Below are 26123 nucleotides of genomic sequence, written 5' to 3'. Positions count from 1 at the left end.
GATGTCGGATAATAAATTACTGTAGTGTATTCTACAAACAAATATGACATACCTGGTTCGTGTAAGTTAACATTTGTATTTATTATTAAAACATCTTTGTATTGAACTAAAATCTTTAATTTCAACCCTTTGAGCACTTAACCAACAAAAGTTGTGTTTAATGGTTTTTGGTAGTGAGACTTAACACTCTTAGGTTTGGGTAGGGGCCCCCCGTGAGACGTTCGGGGTCTGGCCTGTTACCTCACCACACTTGACTGCACCACATGAGAATTGTACAAAATGAGTCATAGCAAGCTTGCTATTTGAGATAAAAGGGTCAGATTTGTTGCATTAGCTTTGTAAATAAATTATATTAATTATTGTTAATAGTGTAAACACTGTAGCAATAACAGTAAAACAAGTGTCTTGTACCTCATACTGCCTACAAATTAGTGTTGTTTACCTTGTACTATTGTGAATAAGCCCCAGTGTTACCAACTTGTGGTAAGGACATGTATTTATTGCATTTCCTGTTTATATCATGCAGGGCCAGTTTGTAAGACTAGAATTGGTTTTTAAATGTTCCCGAGAATACCCACTCGGGGATGCCAACCATAGCTCAAGAGTCAATGTACAGTCATTTCCCTTGCTCATGTGGCAACTCACAACTGGCCCAATTAATCAGTTCCCTAGCCACACGAGTAGTGTGACGATGCCACATGAGCAAGGGAGGGGGTAGCAACACACCTGAAGGCAACTGCACATATCCATTTGATGTAACTAATAAAAGTTAACTTCATCAAGTTTTCATCGATATATTTTAACACTTGTCACCTGGAGACTCTTGGTCTGGTCTACTTAAAAAACATTTAATATCCAGTCTGTCTCAAGAAGATAATTGACTTAGGCTCCATATCACAAGGTAGCTTTATGCTGTTTTTTACCTTATTGTCTAGGAAATAAAAATCTGGCTCATCCCTAACCCAATTGCTCTTGTTCGAGGTAACCAGTTTTACAAATTGAACTGGTTTCCTAAAATTTAAGTAAAAGTCTTTAAATATCCAGCAAATATATATACTTTTAAGAACTTTGGATTTTTTCAATGTCTAACATTTACAAAGTTTCATTACAATTACAAGATTTGTAGGTGTGGTCCTTAGAGTGTACCGGTAGGTGTGATCAAGTGAGGTCCTTAATTCATCCTTTACTAGAGTTCACCGACATACCATAATTAAAGGTTATCAATAGTCACTGATGGATCCTGGGGTGGGATGGGTGCCTTCTTTACTAGCTCATAATATTACAATTACTAATACTGTACAGCTGCTCCCCGACTTACGACAGGGTTAGGGACCCAAATCCAGGTCGCAAGTCGAAATGGTCGTAAGTCGAAAATGCTTAAATAATACTAGAAAATCTAAAATGGGTGTTTCTTTTTCTTCTCAGCACCACAAAACTCTCACTTTTAAGCTTGCCAGCCATTTTAAAGTGAATTACAAACGAAATTTTTGTCAGTATACAGCGCAATCACCGACGATGGGACTCGAAAGTAAGTAATTTGACAAAATTTTGGTACAACTGAGGCAGTCGTATGTCCGGGTGGTCGTAAGTCGAGTAGGTCATAAGTCGGGGAGTAGCTGTATATAGATTTTTTACTGTATATATAGTCATTAAATTCAGGTGGTGTAAAGACTTGATCGAGACACTAGTGCAGGGGTAGTCAAGCTTAGGAATCTAAGTCAAGCATACTTGTGTATGGACCTAATATGCTAAAACACAAAGTTTGTGTTATAACATTGTATGAGTAATTTTATGAAATAAAAAGAACGATATTTCATAATTAATGAGTATGAGTTCCCTACTATTATACATGAAATAAAGTTGGATAGATTTTTTGCAATAAATAGAATATTACTACCAATTTAATATCACAATGTCTGTGTTCTATTTTTCGGGTTGTCTGTGTATACAGTACTCTCATTTGCATACCATTTACAGATTGATACAATAGGCCGTAATAAACCAGGAGATAGGCTGACCCCTAGCATTACCTGGGCCCCTCCCATTTGCCAATTCTCCATACATAACAGTTGCTTACAAAGTACCGTATTTGCCGCCATATAAGACGCACCCCTATTTTACAAGGATATTTTGTGGAAAAATTATTTTTAGTATGTTTTGTCATACAATTATTGAAAGTGATTTTAAAGTGGTTTTGTGGGGGAAAACATGTGATTTTTTGCACGTAAATACAACATATACTGGAATCACGTAGGAAATCATATAGAGTAACATTATACTAAACTAACTCTACCTCTGATCAGAGCACCTGTGTGGCTTGTTTATATTCTGGTCAAGAGAACTGCCGACAGGACGTGAAACTCGTATTTTTGGCTGTGATGTTTTGTGTTGCCGCAATCTGCCACTAGAGTAGCACCATCGCTATTGTTTTGGTGTCATCGACTCATTGCAAATGGCGGACTGGCGGCTGAACTTTCTGTTAACATTTCTTTAATCTTTCTAGGGGCATTTTTCATTTAGATAATAAACAAATGTTTCTTACAGGTAACACAGTCCTTAAATAATGTAAGACATGTATAATAATAAATAATAATAATAATAATAATAATAATAATAAATAATAATAATAATATCTGGTGTGGGTTACGTATGCTGGGGAAGGAGGTACAGTGAGATGTTGTGAGCTTCCCTCTGCTGTTAAGCCAATGTACAGTGTAAACCATTATTTACATCTTCGGCAAATTCGGCGTAAGTTTGTGATAATTTGGCTTGTTTTTCAGTAGAGTATTTTATTATTAATAATACTATTAGTAACACAGTTTTTGTGCTTAGTAGACTACTGCTCGTCCCAGACTCCCTAGCTAGGCACCTCCGCCTACGGTGCTCGGCCTCCCATGCGTAATGTGGGCGCATTAGCACGGGTAATTTGTGATTCGTAAAAAAAAAAAAAAAAAAACGCATCTTATGCGCTGTCAAATACGGTAATTCAAAGGAATTCAAAGGACTATCTTAGTCACATTTGTATATTGTTTGATAGTGCTTTACGAAAGAAAAATTTAGCATGTGTAAAGTGATGTGCCTGCTAGGGAATAGCAGGCCACATTTGCAAATTTGTTTCTTAACACATCCATAATGTTTATGAATTAATTGTATAAGAATGTCACTTGAAATGTAATCATATGTAAATACTACCTATATATCATGCTAAAACATATTAGCAGTTGTAAAAAGTACCAGAATTTGTTACCTAAGTAAAGTATTGTTGCATTGGCAAAATGTTACTCAAGTAGAAGTAAAAGTATCCAAAGATCAATGTACTCAAGTAGAAGTAAAAAAGTATCTCATTCATAAAGTACTCAAGTACTGTACTGAAAATAAAAAATAACAAATTTATTAATTCTCAAATATTAAAATAAATTCACAATAAATTAGAAAAAATAGTTAACTAAAGATAAAAATAAAAGACAACATTACACATGTTTATTTGCAAATCTTTCTATTGAGATTAATCAATAACTGATTCCCAAAATTATGGCTGTCCAATCAGGACCTTTTAGGCCTAGATAGAAGCCCAGCATGATCTACCGAAAGAGAATACGAGCCGCTCTTCTCCCTACAATCCATTGCACGGATAGTGAATGGGCTGAAAATATAACCATCCAACACTATGATCACTTTCTTCCTTATCCACACAAGTATTGGCAACGTGGAATTATGGTCTGTAGACATAATGTTGGCTCTGCTCGCATTAGGTTAGGGTACAGACCTATCTGGCAAGTATCTGAGGTGGGGGATGACCCACATTTCTCTTCCTGTAAACTCTGTAACTGTCCCTACACTAACACCCTTCAACACTATTGTATTATATTGACTGTCCCATTGTCAGGGACCTCCTACCACAGGGTGAGTCACTAACCACTAAATGTCACCACCTACTTATTTGTAATAATCCTGATTTAATTCTTGTACACTACCCATGTTTTGGTGGGTGCTAACTCCCATTATCCTTAAATCATATCAATGTTGTCCCCATATCACAAGTCATAGCATGTCCTGTGAGACACGAGTTAAACAAAGGTGATTTAACAAAAGTACTCAAACTATCCAACTAGGAGTGAACTTGTAACAATGGTTTTGAATTAGACAAATTTAGATGCAATATAGGTTAACAGTGGTTTGGAAGTAGAGTAGTGGATGAGTGGAACAAGTTCACCACATGCTAAAAGTAGTTACTAAGAGTAGTTTGATGGAATGTTTGACCAGGTAACATACATAACAAACCTACATTTAGGTTTACCTTTTATTAATGATATGAAAATCTATATTAATATTATACATGATCCCAAGATATAAGATTAAAATACATTAAAAATTATGAAATATTATACATATTGCCAGAAACTTAGCACGCACGCACGCACACACTATATAATTACAGGGGGTCCCTGGGTTACGAACGGGTTCCGTTCTCGAGGACATTCTTAAGTCAGATTTGTACATAAGTCGGAACACATGCTATGCACATACCGTACTTACAATGTTTAAAATCCCACTATATCATAGCCTAAGTCTTTATATACATCTAAAATCACTTAATTTAAATCAAAAGATGAAATAAAATGACAAAATACAGTAAATGAAAGTAAAAAATAAGTCATCATGTAAATAAAATACTATAAATTTCAAGTAAAACCATTTTGTTTTTAGGTACAGTACTGCATAATGCACCCTCGTTTTTTGCAGATTTTTTATGTGCGGTTTCGACTATTACCGGATTTTCATCAGAAATATATTTTTGTTGCAATAGGTATTACTGATTTCATATGCGGTTGAATTGCACAGTGAAAAAGTTTCTGCAAGAAACCGCCAGGCATCACTACCGCAAAGTGCAGCTTCCTGCCTCTCCTTTGTCTCTCTCGTGTTTCCTACCATAATGTGTATACTGTACATCTCGCTGCGACCCATGTGTTTTGTGCTTGAAAATCCCATCATGGGTCTGAAATGTCCTTCTAAAGGTTGATGACGAGGGTGGTAATTCACCCAAGAGGCCTAAGAGAGAAAGAAAAGTGTTGACCTTAGTTGAGAAAGTTAAAATAATAAAGAAAATTGAGAGTAGGATGAGTTACGTGGCATGCGCTAGGGCATATGGGATGAACGAATCAACAATTCGTTACATAAAAAATGAAAAAGACATTGTTGATGCAGTTACTGCTAGTGTGCCAGTAGCAGCATAGGTGACACAACATGTGAGAGATCTGTCACGGATTAAAATGGAGAAAGCGCTGAACATTTGGATAGAGGATTTGAACCGCCATCGCATACCACTTGACTCCAAGTTCATCCAAAAGAAAGGTAAACTTTTGTATGCACGGTTAAGTGGTGAAAGTGATCATCATTCACTCATCCTCATCTGCTGTGATGTACCAGGGGGAGAGTTGGGAGGGAGGATCAAGAAGACAGAACTACATAACTAGGCTGGTAAGTACAGTATTCCACATGCATTGCATTTTTTAGTTATGTAATACAAGGGTACTGTATATAAAATAATTTTTCTTTTTATTTGTTTCTTTATTATGGTGTCTTTACATGTTATTTAATGATATGTGAGAGGAAGAGAGGTTCACAGATCATTAGAAACATGTTTAAGGCCATACAAGTGAATAGGTATAGGTTAAAGGTTATAATATTGAATATTACATGGGAAGTGAAAATCATGAAAAGAATATTCGTGGTTTGGTCTTTCGCAGTAATATATGGATCGTAGCCCTCGTGAAAAACGAGGGACCACTGTATAATATTGGGGTTTTCTTGTCGTTGGGGAGCCGAACCCCATTTTTCCTATGTTATGTTATTCACTTAACAAATGGTTTTCAAGGAACCTAACTCATTCATATAGCAAGGGATACCTGTACAAGTGATATACATTAAGAAAAAATACCATAACAGTTTGAAGCAGTTATACTCTGCCAATGGAGGTTTTTCACTCTAGCATCCACGATTATGGTCTAATCTTAATACAAAAATTACTCAACTAGTCAGCTACAACAACCATACAGTCAGTTCTGCTATAACGCGATAGTTGTGTTCTTGTAAAATATCGTGTTATAGAAAATCACGTAATAGAAATAACAGGGCTTATGGAGAAAATAGGGTTAGGTGCAGATTACTCGAAATCGAAAAAATTTAGTAGTTAGCCTAACACAAAGGATAGCACAGTCTAAATAAATGTTACATTCATATCTAATAATGAAATCATACAGTAAATATAACACTTTACCTTGAAAAAATATGAATGTAACTTGATGGGGGAGAAGGGTGATTTTGAGGTTGATAACGTCGAGCTTCTCTTCAAGTGTTATATCCTTTCTTTTACGATCATCACCGGGAATTCGATCACCAGAACGCTTCTTGGAGATATTCTTCTTTACCATATTCACAGTTAATACCACAAAATTGGAGAAATAGTAAACAAAAATCGCGTTACAGCAAACAAGCGTTCGCGTTATACAAATATCGTTCCTCTATTCATAAATCGCGTTAGAGCAAATTCACGTTATAAAAACACGCGTTATAGCAGAACTCACTGTACAGAGATTTTAGCAAATATCACTCCTTCAGCAACATTTCATTTTATGTACATTGTATCTGTCCCTTCCCCTAATTAAACTGAATTTATGAGTCTTTTTCATTTTAAAGTTACATGTTTATGACCACATTATTACTACTGTAATACTATCTTAGGATGTATTTTAGATAAAATATGTACAGTATACATCGGTACTTTTCAGAAATTTTAATTTTTCACATTTGTAAACATGTGTCTGCCCGTATAGCTCACACAATTATGTGAGGTTATACTGTACTGTATAAATAATAGACTAACCTGGTAATCAATCTCACTTATATAGTACAGCAATCCAAATTTTAACTCCAGGTATAGGCATATATTTTTTGCCACTCTGGGATGTAATCAAGCAATGGTTGACAAATGGTTCGAGCAAATGGTATTCTATTTCCAACAGTAGTCAAGAAATATTGTATACGTCTATGGGTGACTGAATGGAACGCTGGAGATCGCACAAGATAATACAACAGGTTGATTCTTCGGACAGCTAGTTCAGTCTTTTCAGCAGCAGTAAGCAGGGATTCGTTGTACAACTTCAGGCTAAAGGCACAAAATTCACAATTTAATTAGTACACTAATAAGAATATTATATATTGGGTACATAAATCTTGTATGAAAAATAAAACACCTATGAAGAATTTTCACATTAATGTTAATGACTGAATAAAATAACACTAATTTTATAAGTTATGAAATGACACAATAATTTTACCAAGGCAATATAAATTATACTTTCAAAAATACCAAATGTTATACAGGTATTGTACTTTATCTTGTACAGTACTTATACTAACCTTGTTACATCCATGCCTAACGACAGTATCCATGGTGCCCAGGACTGTTGTCCAAAGAGGTACAGGCTACTTAAATGACAAATAGGGCGTAGTATATGCATAGCCTGCAATGAAAATATACAAGGTATTTTAATATTTTCTAGATGAGCTTTTAGCCAGGTGGCTCTTATTATTGTGCACATCCACCTTGCATTACCCAACCTCAACGCAGCTGAGGATTGATCATATGGTCACCAATTCCTCCTTAATTGATGGAGTTTAGAGTAGAAGGTTACACATTAGAGACAGGAGGTTTAATAGAGCTCATATCCACCTAATCTGTATGTAACTGCCAAGTGCTGCCATGTTGTCAAATTTCAAGAAATATCTGCTATTTACTTCAATTTCTAGCTGACTAACCTCAGTCTCAAGGGTGGAGAGTGTATCTCAGCTGACTGGCTACAGGCTTAACTAGAAAATAAAATTAATCCCCCATTTACAGTTACAGTATATGCCTTCTACCAGGTGGCTCTAATTGTTGAAAACCATAGATAAATGATTAGATGATTCTGAGATCTTATTTTTGAGATGAAAATGAAAATAATAATGCAATATGAAAATGGAAAAACGGGAGCAACCATTTCACGCGACCTTGGCTTCTCTCACTCAACGATATCAACAATTTTGAAGGACAAGGAACGAATTCGTGAGGTAGTGAAAGGATCAGCACCTATAAAGGGAACAATAATAACGAAAAAAAGACAAGGTCCTATTCATGAGATGGAAAAATTACTTGTGGTGTGGATGGAAGATCAGCTGCAAAAGTGTGTACCCTTAAGCCTTCTAACCATACAGGCTAAGGCAAGAAGCCTTTTCAAAAGCCTGAAAGAGCAGGCAGGAGATGAGTGCTACCAAACCTTCACAGCAAGTCATGGGTGGTTCCGAAGGTTTAAGAACCGCTACAGTTTACATAGTGTAAAGGTGAGTGGAGAGGCAGCAAGTGCTGATGTGGATGCTGCGAAAGCTTTAAAGGAGGAGCTAGATCGTGTCATCATGGAGGGAAATTATTTGCCTGAGCAAATATTTAATGTGGATGAAACTGGCTTATTATGGAAGCGCATGCCAGAACGGACATACATCCACAAAGAGGCAAAAACAATGCCAGGATTCAAGGCATTCAAGGACAGAATTACACTTGTTGGGGGGGAATGTTGCTGGTTTCAAGATCAAGCCCTTCATGATCTATCATTCAGAGAACCCCAGGGTTTTTAAACATGTTAGCAAGCACTGCCAGTGTTTTATCGCAGTAATAAGAAAGCATGGATGACCCTAGTACTGTTTGAGGATTGGTTCATGAATTGTTTCATTCCTCGAGCCAAGGAGTATTGTTTGCAACAAGGGATTGCATTCAAGATTTTGATGATTTGGGATAATGCTCCGGGACACCCACCACACCTGGATGACATGCACCCTGATGTTAAGGTAGTCTACATTCCACCTAACACTACCTCTGTCATCTAACCCATGGATCAAGGTGCTATTGCAGCTTTTAAAACAAATTATTTACATACGACCTTCGCTCAGGCTGTTGCTGCTACTGAAGGTGAGAAAACGCTCAGACAGTTTTGGAAGGAGTACAACATTTTGACATGTATAAAGACCATTATTGCAGCTTGGAATGAGGTTACACAACAGTGCATGAATGGAATATGGAAGAAAATACTGAAAAGATATGTGAACAGTTTCAGAGGATTTAATGAAAATGAAGTTATTTCTGAGATAAGTAACAAGATAGTGGAGTTAGGTAAACAGCTTCAGATAGAAATTGTTAATGAAGATGTTGAACAGTTGGTTGAAAGTGTAGCAGAAGAGCTAAGTAACGAGGATCTCGTAGAACTGGAAGCACAGAAAAATGCAGAGGAAGAAGCGAGTCTAAATGTAGAAGGACCTGCACCCCCAAAAAATTTTCAGTAAAGTAAATGGCAGAGGCATTTGCTACAATTAATAAGGGGATGCAAATGTTTGACAGAATGGATCAAAATTATGAGCGTTTTGCCAAAGTTGACAGAATGGTCCAAGATGCACTTGCTTGCTACAGGGAAATTTACAATGAAAAGAAAAAGCAAACTGTGCAGTCTAAATTGGATATATATTTTAAGAAGTCCCCCATTGCTGTCTCCTCACGCCCCACCAGTGCTGCCTCTTCACTCCCTAAAGATGATCCAATACCTTCAACCAGCAAGTTTCCCCTGTACATAAACCTGTCTGAAGAAAGCGACATTGATGACCCACCCAGCCCTGTCTCCTCCTCTGCTTCATCCAATTAATATAGTCTCCATGTATCCTGTAAATAGAAAGTTATGGGTGCCCCGTGTGCATTCAGCTGACTACATTAAAGGTAAGTGCTCAGTCACACTGTATCCATTCTTCATTATATATATATATATATATATATATATATATATATATATATATATATATATATATATATATATATATATATATATATATATATATATATATATATATATATATATATATATATATATTATATATATATATATATATATATATATATATATATATATATATATGATAAAATCACCGGGAAAAAGAAACAATGGAGCACCTTAGCTTTCGTTTTATTCAAGACATCTTCAGAGGCAACTGGATTACATGGACAGAGAGAGGCTTAAATATACAGGGTGACTTAAAAACATGAGGTCAGAGTCTACAATGATGTCATCCACTAATACACCAACACAAGTGGAGCTTAGAGAAGCCGGTGTGAAGAATATTTTTTTATTAACTGAAGATATTTTGTTTAGCTCATAAAATTCATACAAATTACAGCAGAATATAATTTACATTGCTGGAATTTTAATTTGTGATCATTTTGAATATAAACATCATAGATTTTGCATTAGACATACAAATTTTAGATCTAATGTTTCTCTAGTAAATATGTTATCTTTTGTGCAAAATATATGACATTTATATTCAAAAATTTCCTGGTCTTAAGGAATCCAGCAATGTCAATTATATTATCCTAACTTTAGTCTGAGGTATTATTTGTTACTAAAATTAAAATTAGTTTTTCAAACTGGTAGGGAGGAAGGTGGGGGTGGGGGGAGGTTGGACCAACCACCATCGCAATTTGGAAGAGGGGGAGGCAAGTGTACTTTGATTGACAGATAGTGTCAAGAATATTTTTTTTTATTACTGAAGATATTTGTTTTAGCTCATAAAATTCATACAAATTATGGCCAGAATATAATTTACATTGCTGGAATTCTTACAATATGATGATCATTTTGAATATAAACATCATGGATTTTGCATTAGACATACAAATTTTAGATCTAATGTAAAATTTGGTTCTAAAAGCAAATATTTTATTTTGTGCAAAATATATGAAGTTTACATTCAAAATATTCCTCCGCAAGGAATCCAGAAATGTCAATTATATTATCCTAACTTTAGTTGAGGTATTATTTATTACTACGTTAAAATCTAGTGTTTCACCCAATCATTTCTCAGAGAGGTAGAGCCAGTGAGCTGGGAAGGGGGATTTGAGTCTATTATTTGAATGGACATTAACCTGGTGACTGTATTTCTCTTAAATATTAATTGTGTGAGCATACCATCATAAAATTTATATGTTATTTTTACTACAACATAGGTATTGTGTCGGAAAAAGTGGAGTTTGGGGTTTGGGCCAGTCTCTATTGGAATTAATCCCATATGTTCTGTTGTTCCATTTACGCGGATTTCACTTTCCGCGGTACCCTGTGGGTTCAATTGACAGCGTAAATCGGGGTACTACTGTATATCATAAATTATTTAATGTACAGTACTGTATTGTATGTGTTTATAAATGTTTATTTTCATTAATAAAAGTGCTTGAATTACTTTTTTGGGGCTGAAAAAATTCCTTAGGAGCGCATCTCCAGTTTTATAATGAAAGTCAATGGGAAAATAGGTTTCGCGTTACGGAATTTCGCGATACGGTCAATTTTCCGGGAACGGAACCCTTCCGTAACGCGGGGGATACATATATATATACCTTGTACAGTATATATATATATTTTTTTTTTGGCATTTCCAACTTACGACCTGGATTTGGGTCCCTAACCCCGTCGTAAGACGGGGAGAAGCTGTATTGGAAGAAATTTATTGGATTAAAAGTACTTGAAAATTCACAAATACTAGAGATTGGGGGTCATGAACTGAGAACTGGTATATATTTACTAAATCATGAATATGTTAAATGTATAAATCCAGAAACCATGAATATTGAGGGACTACTATATTGTACTGACAATGTACTATACAAGTGATTTAATTTTTCCTTCCCATTTATGCATGTTCTTAGTGCATTGAATCTGTATGTTCTTTAAATAAATCTTCAAATGGTTTCTTTATTAATTCTCTAGTAGACTTGCAACATAATCCTCCCCTTCATATAATTACAAAACCTGTACTGTATGGTAGTATCTTCCATGACTTTTGCCTTTCAATTGGAGTTTTGTGACATAACTTCACAAAGGATACAAGAAGAACTAACCTCTGCCGTAAGATGCTTTGTTGACATAATCTTCAGTTTGGCTGCCTCATTTTCATTATTGTTAAGGGGTTGTGGAGGAGTAAAAGACCGCTGATGGATCGGTGGAGCTCCAGCCAGGGTTCTCATAACTCGACCAGAGTGTGGTAATCGAATCACTTCTATAATGATATATATATGATACTGAAAGATTACAAATACATATTTAATATACTGTACAGTATAGCATAAACACAGATAGACATTTTTCTCTGACATAAGGTTCTTTGATTACTAACATAATTGGACTGTGATTTAAGTTTTTTTTTTTTTTTTTTTTTTACTTATTTAAAAAAAAAATGTATCAATACATTCATACAGTAAACCTAAATAAGTCTGGACCCTTTCCGGACAAGAAACATGTGTCCGAACTCTGAAATAATTGTCGTTTGAAATTCCCACCGCACGCAATCATTTGAAATTTCTGCCAGCAAACATTCCCTTGAGGCCTCTCTCCTCCTCTCAGACCCGTGAGTAGTTTATTCCCTCACTCTATGAATGGACTCACCCATAATGCTGCACTGTGATTGGTTAGCTTTCAGTTCAACACAAATTCAGCCACATGGATTTTAGGCTCAAAGCCATGCACTGGAGCCAATGGGCCATTCAGCGCAGTATGGTAATTTGGGTGTATCCCTTATATAAAAATGACAACATCCTATTAAAACAAACTGATACCGGCTGATGCTTCACCCCCAATCGTACAAACAGATAAGGAAAAGACTTGGCTCTGTTTCTACCAAGGGGCCACTGAGCACCTAAGTATATGCTTCAGATTAAAATTATTTTTCCATATTATAACTTAAAATATAACCAAATTTGTTTTAAAAATTTAAGTACATTAACAAAACCTCCATCATTTAAAGTTTTGTTGATGGATTTATTGTTCAAGGAATTGTCTCTCCTTTGAAGATTAAAAAACCTGCAGTCAACTAGGATATGGTTAACTGTCAGGTTAGTATGACTGGAGTTGCAGCAAGGAGCCTGTCACTCAACTTCACTTTGAAACATATAATTATGTGTGAGGTGGAGGTGACCAATCCTCAACCTCGTTAAAACAATACCACTCCTCCTGTTGGGAAAACAAGAGAACCACAATGGTTCAATAAAAGGTCTGATAGCTCGCAGTTTAGTCTGTGCTGTCAGGGAGGACCAACGCTCTTGCCACTTCCCAGCAGCAAAAGAGTGGATCAAACCCTTCAGGTCACTACGAGGTATACTGACACTAATAGGACAAGGGAGACCAACTGTCTCCTTTGCTGCTAGGTCAGCGTGCTCATTTCCTTCAATGCCCACATTTGCAGGCACCCAACAAAAACACACCCTTGCCTGTCTCTGAGAGTGCAGAAGGACCAGCCACTCCAGCACTTCTTGGACTAATAGGTGAGTGGGCACTAAATGTTTCAGTGAAGATGAAACACTTTGGGAGTCAGTATGAACAACATACTGTCCCACATTATAACTAGAATTAAAAATGTGCTTTACTGCAGCAAGGATTGCTCGCAGTTCAGCGGTAAAAATTGTGCAAGAGACCGGTAATCTCCTCTTTATAGTAAAACAATTAACCACTACTAAAAAATCAATACCATTCACTGATTTAGAGCCATCTGTAAAGATGGTTTGGTGTAAGTGCCGAATACTGTGTTCCAGAAACTGAGCTTTGAGTTCTTGACGAGTGTTCATCTGTTTCCCAGTCCTAACTGGACAGAACTCCAACTCGGGTCAGCACCAAGGAGGTGATTTAGAAACTTATATTTTGCCAATTTTGGCTGTCCACTGAGGCTTCAGCAAGACTAACCTCCAATGCCTTGGAAAGTCATGGTCGATTTGCCAAACGATCAATAAGTAGTTTTACAAATTTATAGTTCGGGTCAAATTGAGAGGTCAGGACCCGAGATACATATCTAAGTCCTACCTCCTCCCTACAAATGGCTAGTGAGGGAAATCCTGAATCTACACATATATATACTGTCAACAAAGGAGGTTCTGTAAACACCTGTACAGACCCTTAACCCTTTCACAGCGTGTCACACACTTGCCATTTTATTCTGGCTACTGCCAAACGATTTTATTCAGCTTAGGGTAACCTAACGCTGTGAAAGGGTTTACCCCATATTGTGGACTACATCTACTTCTGCTAGATGGAAAGTGTACCTGTAGATCTGACTGGCATAATCCACATGGCTTAAGTACAGCAAGCAGTAAAGTTACAGGAGGATAGTTTGATCAGGCTGATCATACGAGAATAAAACAACAAAAAGCAAACGTGGCAATGGCTAGTCTCACCCCCACCGATCAGTGGTCAGGGAAGTGATTACCTTCTGATTTGGCTTGTCATTTTATTTTGAAGTCAAATTACAAATTATATACAGTAAACCGTTGCTATTCGCGGTTTTGCAATTCACAGTTTCAACTATTCTCGGTAAGCAGATGGTGGCTAGCTTACGAGCCTCTCCTGCAACACAACGAGTCACCACCACGTGCCTGGAGCGTCTCCTGCTCCTCCTCTCCCTTTGTTTGCGCTCAACCATTGCATGCGATGCAGCATCTCTTGTGTTGTACTCAAAACTTTAGTGTATCTGTGTGAAATGACCCCTAAAAGACTGCCCTAGTGTCAGTACTAGTGATGCTAGTGGAGTGAAATGTAAAAGGCACAAGTCAGTGATGATCCTGACAAAGAAAGTTGAATTATTAGATTAGTTAAAAGAGGGGATGAGTGCTGCCGCAACTGGTCAGTTGTTTGGTGTGAACAAATCCACAGTGCTGTATATAAAGAAGAATGAACAAGCAATTTGTGATTCTGTTAAACCAATGGCTCCTGAAAGTGCTAAAGTGGTGCAGATTGTTCGTGACAAGAATATTGTGAAAACAGAAAAAGCATTGAACATTTGGATTGAGGACCAGCACCGCAAAATTGAGCCAATCGACAGTAACATGATTTGTGAGAAGGCTACGAGTCTTTATGCCCATTTTTAAGAGTCAACAGGTGATGAAGGGGCTAGTGCTGCTACTGAACAAACTTTTAATGCCAGTAAAGGTTGGTTTCAGAATTTTAAGAGAAAATTCTCTCTCCATAATGTGAAGCTGACAGAAGAAAGCATAAAAACTTAAATAAATGCAAATGACCCTTCATAAAGATGTATAATGAGAAAAGAAAGCAGCTGTGCAAGGTTCTTTCGACAGCTTTATTATTCGAAGGCCTAAACCATCAACTTCAGCTACACCATCAAATTCAGCATCATAAGCAGCTTCAACATCAACTTCAGGTTCAGTAACAGTCTCAGCAACAGATTTAATGGAAAGCTACAGCTTCAGCCAGAGTTGAACCTGATGAATTCGTCATCTGAGTAAAAACTCGCACAATATTCATTGGCTCTCCTTATGTTTTAGACTTTACCACCATTGGTGAGTAGAATTATTTTTTTACATTCGTAAATATTATTTAAAACATATGTGAACAGTAAATAAGTGTTGCTTTCATATTCATATGTAGAGAAATGATGATATGTTTTCACATGTACGCACTAACTGTTCATACGTTGGCGTTCCCAATCGTCTCGCCTTATTTCTTTACCATTAATGGTTAGCTACTTCCTGTGTTCCATTTATTAACATTAAATAACATTACTTAAAAGATACATACAGGTATTCAATTCTTTTTTAATTAAGTTCACTACAGCTACAAGCAGGGTCTTATTTTCTTCAGTTTCTTATGTAGAACCATCGTCACTCACGAAAACAATGCCGTCTTGTCTCCTCGTGTGTGTTTTAATATTCTACGTATTATTAATGAATTGCATTGTTCATTTCACATATATAAACATTAATTCAATCAAATACATATTCAGTAATAAACAATAATGAATCTTTTGTACAAATTCTTAAGATAAATGACTGTTTCCTTGAGTGCGCACATATACAAGGGCGTTCCACCATCAGTCTCACTTTTCTTTAATATCAGTGGTTACTTCTACTGTACATTAAATAACATTAATTAAAACATACATATATTTTACATTAATTTTACTACAACAACAACCAGGGTCTGATTTTCTTCAGCTTCAGGTGGATAACTGACATTGTTGATGAGTAATTAGCATTGAAAAATGTCAGTAAAATCATTCAAGGGTAATTTTGCCAAATAATTACTCTGCAATCGAAACGTGGACCACATATTCATAATCAGCAAGCTCATGAGTAACCATACTGTGATTTTCAGCAAAATCTAATTTTTGGCCCAAAAGCCCCAAAAATGTAAGTCTTACACCTTACAAAATTTTTGACAAAATATACTTTTTTCTCAGAATTGAAATTTAAGGGGTTTAACTAATTAAATACTTTCAGAATAATACACAAGCTCTAAATCACACCTTGGAAACCCATAGTTGATGAGTAATTAGCATTGAAAAATGTCAGTAAAATCTTTCAAGGGTCATTTTGGCCACTAATTACTGTGCAATCGAATCGTGGACCACATATCCATAATCATTAACCTCAGGAGTGCCCATACTGTGATTTTCAGCAAAATCTAATTTTTGGCCAAAAACCACCAAAAATGTAAGTCTTACACCATACTATATTTTTTACCAAAATATACTTTTTTCTCAAATTGAGATTTAAGGGGTTTAACTAATTACAGTGGTCCTTCGGTTAACAAACTCAATCCGTTCCAGCAGGTTGTTCGTTAACCGAAAAGTTCGTTAACCGAAACCATTGTTTCAATGGGTTTTTGGGTAATTGGTTCCAGCTCACCGAAAATTTCCTAAATTCAACAGAAATGGTAGAAAAGTTCACTTACTTTGAGGTGTGTATGTAGAAGGCTCCTGGATGATGATGGGAATTAGAATGGGGGTGGAGGAGAAGGAAGAAGAGAAGGCATTGGGGTGGAAGAGAAGTCACCCCATGGCACCATTTCACCCATAAAATTTTAGTTCTCTTGGTGTATTTCAAGATTATTTTCTTTAAATCAACACTGCACTGCATTATATATTATCAATATGTAAAATATATTTCAAAATGACCACTAATTTGGTTGGAAACACAGAAAAAAGCGTTTAGTTGAAGAGTCTCAAGCAAGATGTTACCTCCAGTGAAAACAGAGAGAGACTAACGCCTGTTTGCTGTGTTAAGAGGCTGGATGCCGCGCATTAAACTAGTCACTTTACCTTCAATTAAGTTCAATAATTGTTAAAATGACTAAAAAATTGAATATTAAACTTTTAAAATTATTGAATAGTATAAACTTCTTGATATTTACTAAAATAGTAAGGAATTTAAGCCCTAGAACCGATTAATGTATTGGCGGACTGATACTAAAGCTGGTTGCCCGGCCAGTGCAAGCGAAAACATGTTGAGGTCGGTTCGTAAGAAATTCGTTAACAGAATTTTTGTTCGTTAACCGAGTTGAAAATTCTTATGGAAGGCAGTTCGTTAACCGAAATTTTGTTAACCGAGGCGTTCGTTAACCGGGGGATCACTGTAAATACTTTCAGAATAACACACAAACCCTAAATCACATCTTGGAAACCCATAGTTGATGAGTAATTAGCATTGAAAAATGTCAGTAAAATTTTTCAAGGGTCATTTTGGCCACTAATTACTCTGCAATCGAATCGTGGAGCAATATTCATAATCAGCAAGCTCAGAAGTACCCATACTGTGATTTTCTGCAAAATCTAATTTTTGGCCAAAAACCACCAAAAATGTAAGTCTTACACCTTACAAAATTTTTGACCAAAATAAACTTTTTTTCTCAGAATTGAAATTTAAGGGGTTTAACTAATTAAATACTTTAAGAATAGCACAAACCATAAAGCACACCTTGGAAACCCATAGTTGAGTAATTAGCATTGAAAAATGTCAGTAAAATCTTTCAAGTCATTTTGGCCACTAATTACTCTGCAATCGAATCGTGGACCACATATTCATAATGAGCAACCTCAGGAGTGCCCATACTGTGATTTTCAGCAAAATCTAATTTTTGGCCCAAAACCACCAAAAATGTAAGTGTTAGAATTTTTAGAATTTCTGTTCAGAGTTAAAGGCCTGCAAGGATCGACAATTGCATCTTATAAATCAGCGTTGGTTGACCCTCTGGCTTGGGGTTTTAATATTACTTTGAACCCAAGGATTTATCAAATGCTAAGATCGTCCTTTTTCATTCAGAGACCTCCTCGACCCAAGAGAATCCCGCCTTGGTCTCTGGAAAAAGTTACTAATCTTCTTATGGGGCCTAATTACAATATAAATCTGAACAGGGATAAATTATTCCAGAAGGCAGCTTTCCTTCTAGCAATAGCAACGGATATGAGAATCAGTGAACTGATTTCAATTTCCAATAATCCATCATTATTGGTATTTTCTGATGAGGATGTTATCCTTTTTCCTATGGAAATCCTAAGAAAAAATGAAAGGTAAGATTTCCAAGCTCAACCTATTAGGATAAAACGTCTAATGGATGAAACAAGGGTTCCTCACATATTGTGCCCAGTTAAAAATCTTCAGGAATGGTTAACCAGATTCCCTAATCAAGGGCCTTATGTTTTCTCATCAAGAGATGGTAAGAAATTATCTCCTAGTCAATTGACAAAATCCTTATCTCAATTAGTGAATCAAGCAGACCTTGGCAAGAAATTTTTGGAACATGACACTAGGAAAGATGCAGGGTCTGTGGCCTTTCTGTGGCACATGAGTCTCAGTCAGATCAAGGAAATGGGCTTTTGGAGATCTTCAAAAACTTTCAAAGACAGCAATCTCCATCTATCTCTGAGAGATGCTTCAAATGTGGTGGTGCTGGGTTCCCCTCCCCAACCTAGTCAATCTCCACTACCAGGACCTTCTTCCTCATCAGAATAAAGTGAGTATCCTTTTTGAGTAAATTAACAATTTGCCCACCAGTAAATGTTCCTAATTTTGGAAATATTCCAAACAGTTTATAATATAATCTGGACCTCAGTCAGAGGAGCCTTGTATGCAAAGTCACCTCCCTCTCCACCTCCTGCTCGGGTATTCTTGCTGACGTCGCATTCCAGAGCTTGAACAAAAAGACGTTTTTTCATAAAAACCAGTCTTTGTGATATAGCTCGGAATGCGACGTCCATAACCCACCCATCTCCACCCCTCGAGAGTTGACTTTTATTTACTGCTCGCTCTGAGGCAAGAGATGAGGGTCGTGATGCATATAGTGGGGGGTGAAGGAGGGGGTTTGGAGAATTGTAATTAAATGCCAGGTAGCGACGTGTCCTTCTAATATTACTTATTAAGTAATTATTAGATGTTTTAACTGCCTGTATGTTGGCCTGGCAAATTGGCTAGGAATTAACATACCTAGGTAACATATGCTGATGTCGCATTCCGAGCTATATCACAAAAACTGGTTTTTAGAAAAAAACGGATCTTTTCTCAGAATTGAAATTTAAGGGGTTTAACTAATTAAATACTTTCAGAATAACATACAAACCCTAAATCACACCTTGGAAACCCATAGTTGATGAGTAATTTGCATTGAAAAATGTCAGTAAAATCTTTCAAGGGTCATTTTGGCCACTAATTACTCTGCAATCGAATCGTGGACCACATAGTATTCATAATCAGCAAGCTCAGGAGTATCCATATTGTGATTTTCAGCAAAATCTAATTTTTGGCCCAAAACCACCAAAAATAAGTCTTACACCAGTGGTGTCAAACTCAATACCTTTCGAGGGCCAATTCTTATTTAAGTTACCCTCTTCAGGGCCAACACAAGTGCTATATCACATATTTGTAGGATTGAAGTTTACAGCTTCACACATTGCCTACCTGGCTTACCAGAATACCTCATTTGGGTTTGTCTGATCTTAAGTATGTAAAATTCATTTTACTAAATAAACATAATTATATCTATTTCTTTCATAATTTCATGGGATGATAAATTTTACCGTCATTCCGTGAGCCACACCTGACCATCCCAAGGGCCACATTTAGCCCGCGGGCCATTAGTTTGACACCCTTGGTGTAAATGGTCATAAAATGGGAAAATTGGGGTTGGGTCTTGGGTGCCTGGAACCAATTAGAATAAATCCCATAGGTTCTGTACTTTCGTTATCGCGTTTTTCGTTATCACGCACTCGGCGCGGTCCCAATTAGGCGTGATAACCAAGGGATGACTGTATAAAGATTAATTCAATCAAATACATATTCAGTAATAAACAATAATGAACCTATTGTACATTTCTTAAAAAGATAAATGACGCAGTATCCTTACATGCGCACGTATATGTTGGCGTTCCCAATCCATCTCTATTTGTTTTCTTTGCCATTAGTGGTTAGTTACTTCTATTTTTCCATTTATTAACATTAAATAACATTTGTTAAAACATATACAGTATATTAATTTTTTTACATTCATTTTAGTACAGCTACAACCAGGGTCTTATTTTCTTCATTTTCTCGTGTAGAACTATTGTCCCGGACTCCCGGCTATAAACACAAACGAAAACAATGGCGTCCCATCTCCTCTTGTGTGACCATATTATTATTCAATCATATTGTATAAGGTGCATTCATAAACATTATTTACAGAATATAGTTTGCACTTTTCATTAATTGTATTGTTTGGGGGGGAAGAGGGTAAAAAGCAACACAATAATATGAAGAGGTCACACTTTGGAACGCATCTCGTTATTATTGCTATATTTTAATGGTAGTTAATGATTCATGAAAAGACAATTCACCTTACACTGCAATATTGGAGGACACATTAACGTCGTTTTTCGAGGCTTTATTGTATATGATTTAAAGCGACACCCACAATTAAGGACAATGGTTTAATTTAAAGCGAATCTTTCCTATTTTGAGCGAGTAATCTGGCGCATCATATTTTAAAATTCGTGCCTAATGTTTCTCTGGGCACGCTACACTATCCTAAAGGCAAAGCTATACTGTACATGTACTCAAAATAATGTACTAAATGATTACTAAAATTTTTGTCCAGTGCAAACTATAGCATGATTATATTCAAATTAATCACTATCTTATAAGAATTCCAGCAATGTAAATTATATTCTCCCAGGTCACTTCTGTGACATTTTATAAACAAAAAACAGAAACTCAATCAAAAGGACATAAATAAACAAATAAATAATTCACTAGACCTTCGCCAACTGTCAAACGTGTCCCCCCCCCCCCATCTTCCCAGCCAGGATTGGGTGGTTATAGGATTACAGTTTTCATCTTATATAATATCACAGACTAAAGTTAGGAGAATAAAATTTGCATTGCTAGAAACCTTGCAAGACAGAGAATAATTTGAACATAAACATCATATATTTTGCACAAGAGATAAAAAATTTGCCTTTTGTAATAAAATTAATTAGAACATGTCAGTTCAGTGACATTTTATGAGAGAAAAACTTAGTCACTCTTAAGGACAGATAAATAAATAAGCACTAGACTTTGGCATCAACTGTCAAACATATCACCCCCTTCCCATCAGCTTATCGCTAGTAAACAGACCATTTCACGTCTCATGGTTCATTTGTAGCAGTCTCCTCATTGTATTCCTGGAGGCACTGGGTTTGGTCTTGGGTATATATTTCTCAACCGAATGGTAATTCAGGCCTGTGTATACTCATCTCCTCCCTCATCCAGTTGTAATTTCATTTGTAATATTTGAACCTGGACCTGGTTTTATCATGAACCAAGTAACAGTTAAATCTGAAGGATAATGTTATGTGGTGACTGGTACCAACTTTTCAGTTAACGAACGACCTTCTGGAACGGATTGAGTTCGTTAACGGAGGGGTCACTGTATTTATATAAATTTTTTCTAACAATTATGGGTCTCCAAGAGAGAGAGAGAGAATTTATAAAAGACTCAATTACAGTGGTCCCTCGGTTAACGAACACAATTCGTTCCAGCAGGTCGTTCGTTAATCGAAAATTTTGTTAACCGAAACCATTGTTTCAATGGGTTTTTGGGTAATTGGTTCCAGCTCACCGAAAATTACATACAAACTAAAAATAAATGCAGTATAGTACACTTACTTTGAGGTGTGCATGTAGAAGGCTCCTGTTTGATGATGATGATGGGAATTAGAATGGGGGTGGAGGAGAAGGGAGAAGAGAAGGCATTGGGGTGGAAGAGAAGTCACCCCATGTCGCCATTTCACCATAAAATTTTAGTTCACTTGGTGTAATTCAAGACTATTTTCTTTAAATCAACACTGCACTGCATTATATATTGTCAATATGTAAAATAAACTTCAGAATGACTAATAATTGTACTGTAAAAACATATAAATAGTTTATGTACAAGAGTCTCAAGCAAGATGCTTCCTCCACTGAGCAGGGACACACACTGACGCCATTTTGGGTGAGTCAAGTGGCTGTTTGGCGCACTAAAAACTAGTTCTCTGCACTTCAATTATGTTAAATAATAGTTAAAATTACTAAAAACTTTAATATAAGACTTGGAAAATTATTGAATAGTACAACCTTCTTGATATTTACTCAAATGGTAACGAATTTATGCCCTAAAACCGATTACTGTATTGGCGGAATAATACTACAGCTGGTGAGCAGGCGAAAGCAGGCAAAAACATGTAGGGAAAAATTCATATGGAATTCGTTAACCGAAATTTCGCTAACCGAGGCGTTCGTTAACCGAGGGATCACTGTATACAATATTCTTCATCTGAAACACTCATAGTGCCAGTCATTTTGGAAAGAGGTCCTATTGCATGTAAAATATTACTTGAATTGTGAAATAAAGTTCTGTATTTGGTGTTACTGTACCTGGACTTGATCCAGGAGTTGAACACAGAAGTCGCTCCTGTTTTGTTTTAATGGCAGCTCTCCTGTCCAATGGCTTAACAGGGGGTGATGACACTATAGATGTTTTGTACCTTAATAACAATATAAAGCGTCCAATACACCTGAAAGACAATTTTATTTCAATACATCATAAAATTCAAATCTCTTCATCATTCAGTTGATTCTTCAACTATCATCACAAAAAGAAGTTAGTAGCAACATCATATTTTTATGAATAATTATAATGTGCAGAACATAATGCTTACTTGGCAAGCTGGATAATAGTGACCACTGCCCAGCGGCCCATTTCTCCCCAGAGTTGGACGGCAGCTACTTCTACCAGTACTTCAACATATTCCATCACTGTTAGCAACATCTACAGGGAACATGAAGACTAGTTGTAGTTGTAGCCAACTTCAAAATCATAGTTAAAAAAAAAATTCAATGGAAATTCTTTTTTTCTTCACCTAAAATAAAAAATAATAGTTCTAAATTCTCAAAGCTTGACTGTAAGAAATTAATTACCATATGATAAAAGATGGTGATAATTGCCATAACTGCAGTTGGCCGAGTTATTTAAAAAAAAAAATTACATTTACTTTTTTATTAATTTTGATCATAACCAATCCACGGATACAGTGGTATCTCCACTAGCTGGAATAATTCGTGTAGAGCACTTCCGGGAATGAGAGATTTCCGGGTAACGAGGCGACTCTCAAAGCCAGAAAAAATCCCTCGTCCCCGAAATTTTCCGGGTAACGGAGAAATTTTCTCGAAAGTTTCAGAAATTGCACATTACAACATCTCTCGAACCCGGAAAAATACCCCCCACCTCAGAATTTTCTGGGTACCAGAATTTTCTCAGAATTTTCCAGAAAATGTGCCCCCTGAAAAATCTTTCCCAAAGCCGGAATTTTCTGGAAAATTTTGGCTTTGGAAATGATTTTCCGAGAGAATTTCAATTCCAGCTATCGGAGAGTTCCAGTCAAGAGGGATTCCTTCTAACAGAGCTATTACTGTACTGTACATAAATGAAAACCAAAGAACAATGCTAAAGCTCAAATTTCTCCTTTCAAAATTTTAATTAGACAGCCCTTTAAGAACAGAGTAATGTTGTAACGACCACGGTCATACACGTCAGTTAACGCCAAAATCAAATGATTCATATTACGCTTAGCCTCCATCTTATAATCCCTCACGCAAGCGGTGTTTAGCCACTGCATCTGTTCTCTCCTCCTAAAATTCACTTCAATCCTCCCTTTATTCTTCCCCTGAACCTCCTTCCCCCCTGTCACTAGCATTTTTGTATTGTGTTGTATTGCTGTACGCTGATTGGCTGGTCGGCGCTCGGCCGGAGCTCAGTTGGAAGTTGTAGGGGAGAGGAGCCACTACAGTACAGCTAGTTCCCCCAGTTCACAGCCCGACATGATAGCCTAAAGTCGTGTCATGAGACCATATCTCCAGGCTGTACCTCTCTCTAATTTTATAAGCAAAATACAAGCTAATAGCTAATGCTCATTAGTCTGTCAATATCAAATAATTGTACAGACATGTCAGGCCAATAGAGTTGCGAACACATATATAACTCCATTTCACCTCTTTACTGACAAACTCAATCTCTGATTAAATCATAAATATAGATGTAGAAAATTAGCCTGATCTGTGACAATGACGGTCACAGCTAGGTGTCCAACAATTACTTTGAATAGAGGGCCTATTGTTAGTAAAATTAGTCTTTCTAGAAGGGATATGCCCGTAGGCCCGTATATATGCCGGCGCTGGAGGGAAAATCACTCCCTCTGTGATTTCTTCTCCACGTCTCCAGGTATGTTCACGTGTGTTCCACGCCGCCATATTAATTCAGTTTCACTTAGTCAATTTTGTGAATATCAGTGTTCATATTTTAACATAGTAACTTCCGTGCCAATTGAGTCGAGTAAAGTAGAGATCTAGCTATCGTCTGGACCGGTGCCAGACGTATGTTTTGTATAGTGAAGTTAAATATTCACTCCCTCTGTGATTTTTTCTCCAAGTCTCCAGACGCTGTTGTGGGGGTTAGCAACACTCCTCAAGTTCGGGAGCCGCCTATGGGCACGATGTCTCTCGAAGGATGTCTTTAAGGTGGCGAGATTAGAATCCCAGGGCGAGATTCCTTGGCAGACGCCACGACCCACCGCCACGAGTCAACCTTTCCCGGGCCAGGCGCTCAAAGCTAGCGAGCGAGTGAGCCTGTAAACAACTTTGGCCCACTGACTCCGTCGTATGATCATGGTCTATCTACTGTTCTTGGTTATATGTATGGAGCCGTATTAATATCCATGCTTGGAGATGACTAGGAGAAATATAGTCATCCCAGGTTAAGTATTGAACCACTGAATGAGAGTTAAAGGTACCAGGTTGTTCCTTGCGAACTAACAGGAGGTATTGTATGTTACTATAATTGTGGAGTTGTCCAGTGTGTTATGTACTGTATTCGTCGGTAGTGACCATGAAAGAATAACCTGAGAGTATAATGTTCTCACCAAGAATTGAAGAGGTAATTTGTTACTTGTTAAAGTAAGACCTGAGGGTACAGTGATATCTTGTGAATAATAATTACGGAATCTCATTTGTCAAGGTAATAATACCACAATTGTCTAATGAAGTAATAAGTATTTGGAGGTGTTTAATGAGGTAATAAGTTCTTGAAGTGTTTGATGACTTAATAAGTTAATTGCGGTTCTGTTTTGTCTGAGTGAATCTAAGATGCATCTTATCCTCTCACTGTGTTAATAAATATTGAATTAGTAATCTATGAGTATCACCACTCTACTCCTTCTAAACATTGGTTCCCAGAAAATAATACTTACTCACGTGCCTATACATCTACCATACTACCCAAAAACTTTCCATGAGTTATGTTATCTTCTAACTCAAAAGTCTGGTGGTGGCAGCCTATTTGTAAGTATAATAAGTGCCCTGAGAATAACATGGTTCCCAGACTAACCCATGTATATGAATAGACGTAAAACAGAGTATACTTCAGAAAGGTAAGAACTTTGAAACTGAGTAAATATAATATACATGAAAGAAATGAAAGACTTGGAAAGTACAAGAAAAGAAAGATAAGACATGTATGTACATTGTGGAACTAACGACACAGCATAGAAATTATTAAATATATACATCATGAGAGTTTAATATAAAGAACATACATAACTGAGAAGAGAATTACTTGTATAGGAATATAAAGTGTATTTATAAATAAAGAAAGGAAGAATAATAACAGAAAATAATATCTGGATGGTAGATTATAAAATGAGAAGAACTCGGCCCGTCACAGTAGTAGTAG

At 36.6% G+C, this 26123-nt stretch overlaps 1 protein-coding gene across 2 annotated transcripts in view; it reads right to left on the bottom strand.

Annotated features, from left to right (window-relative positions):
• Positions 1–6481: 6481 nt before the first annotated feature.
• LOC121872619 (peroxisomal membrane protein PEX16-like) overlaps positions 6482–26123 on the bottom strand; it is a 62272-nt gene continuing 42630 nt past the window's right edge. Inside the window, exons 3-7 of one of the 2 annotated variants that reach the window (XM_042375515.1) lie at positions 23059–23168; positions 22775–22914; positions 11966–12123; positions 7420–7523; positions 6482–7165 (exon numbers count right to left, since the gene is read on the bottom strand). In XM_042375515.1, coding sequence (XP_042231449.1) covers positions 6925–7165; positions 7420–7523; positions 11966–12123; positions 22775–22914; positions 23059–23168 — 753 coding nt within the window. In that variant the 3' untranslated portion in view covers positions 6482–6924. The remainder of the gene's footprint in view (positions 7166–7419; positions 7524–11965; positions 12124–22774; positions 22915–23058; positions 23169–26123) is intronic. The other variant, XM_042375516.1, reaches the window with a different exon arrangement.

Source organism: Homarus americanus, unplaced genomic scaffold (assembly GCF_018991925.1).
Source record: "Homarus americanus isolate GMGI-L3 unplaced genomic scaffold, GMGI_Hamer_2.0 scaffold39155, whole genome shotgun sequence".
In the NCBI taxonomy this organism is placed as follows: Eukaryota; Metazoa; Arthropoda; class Malacostraca; order Decapoda; family Nephropidae; genus Homarus; species Homarus americanus.
This window is presented reverse-complemented; position numbering and strand designations above follow the sequence as displayed.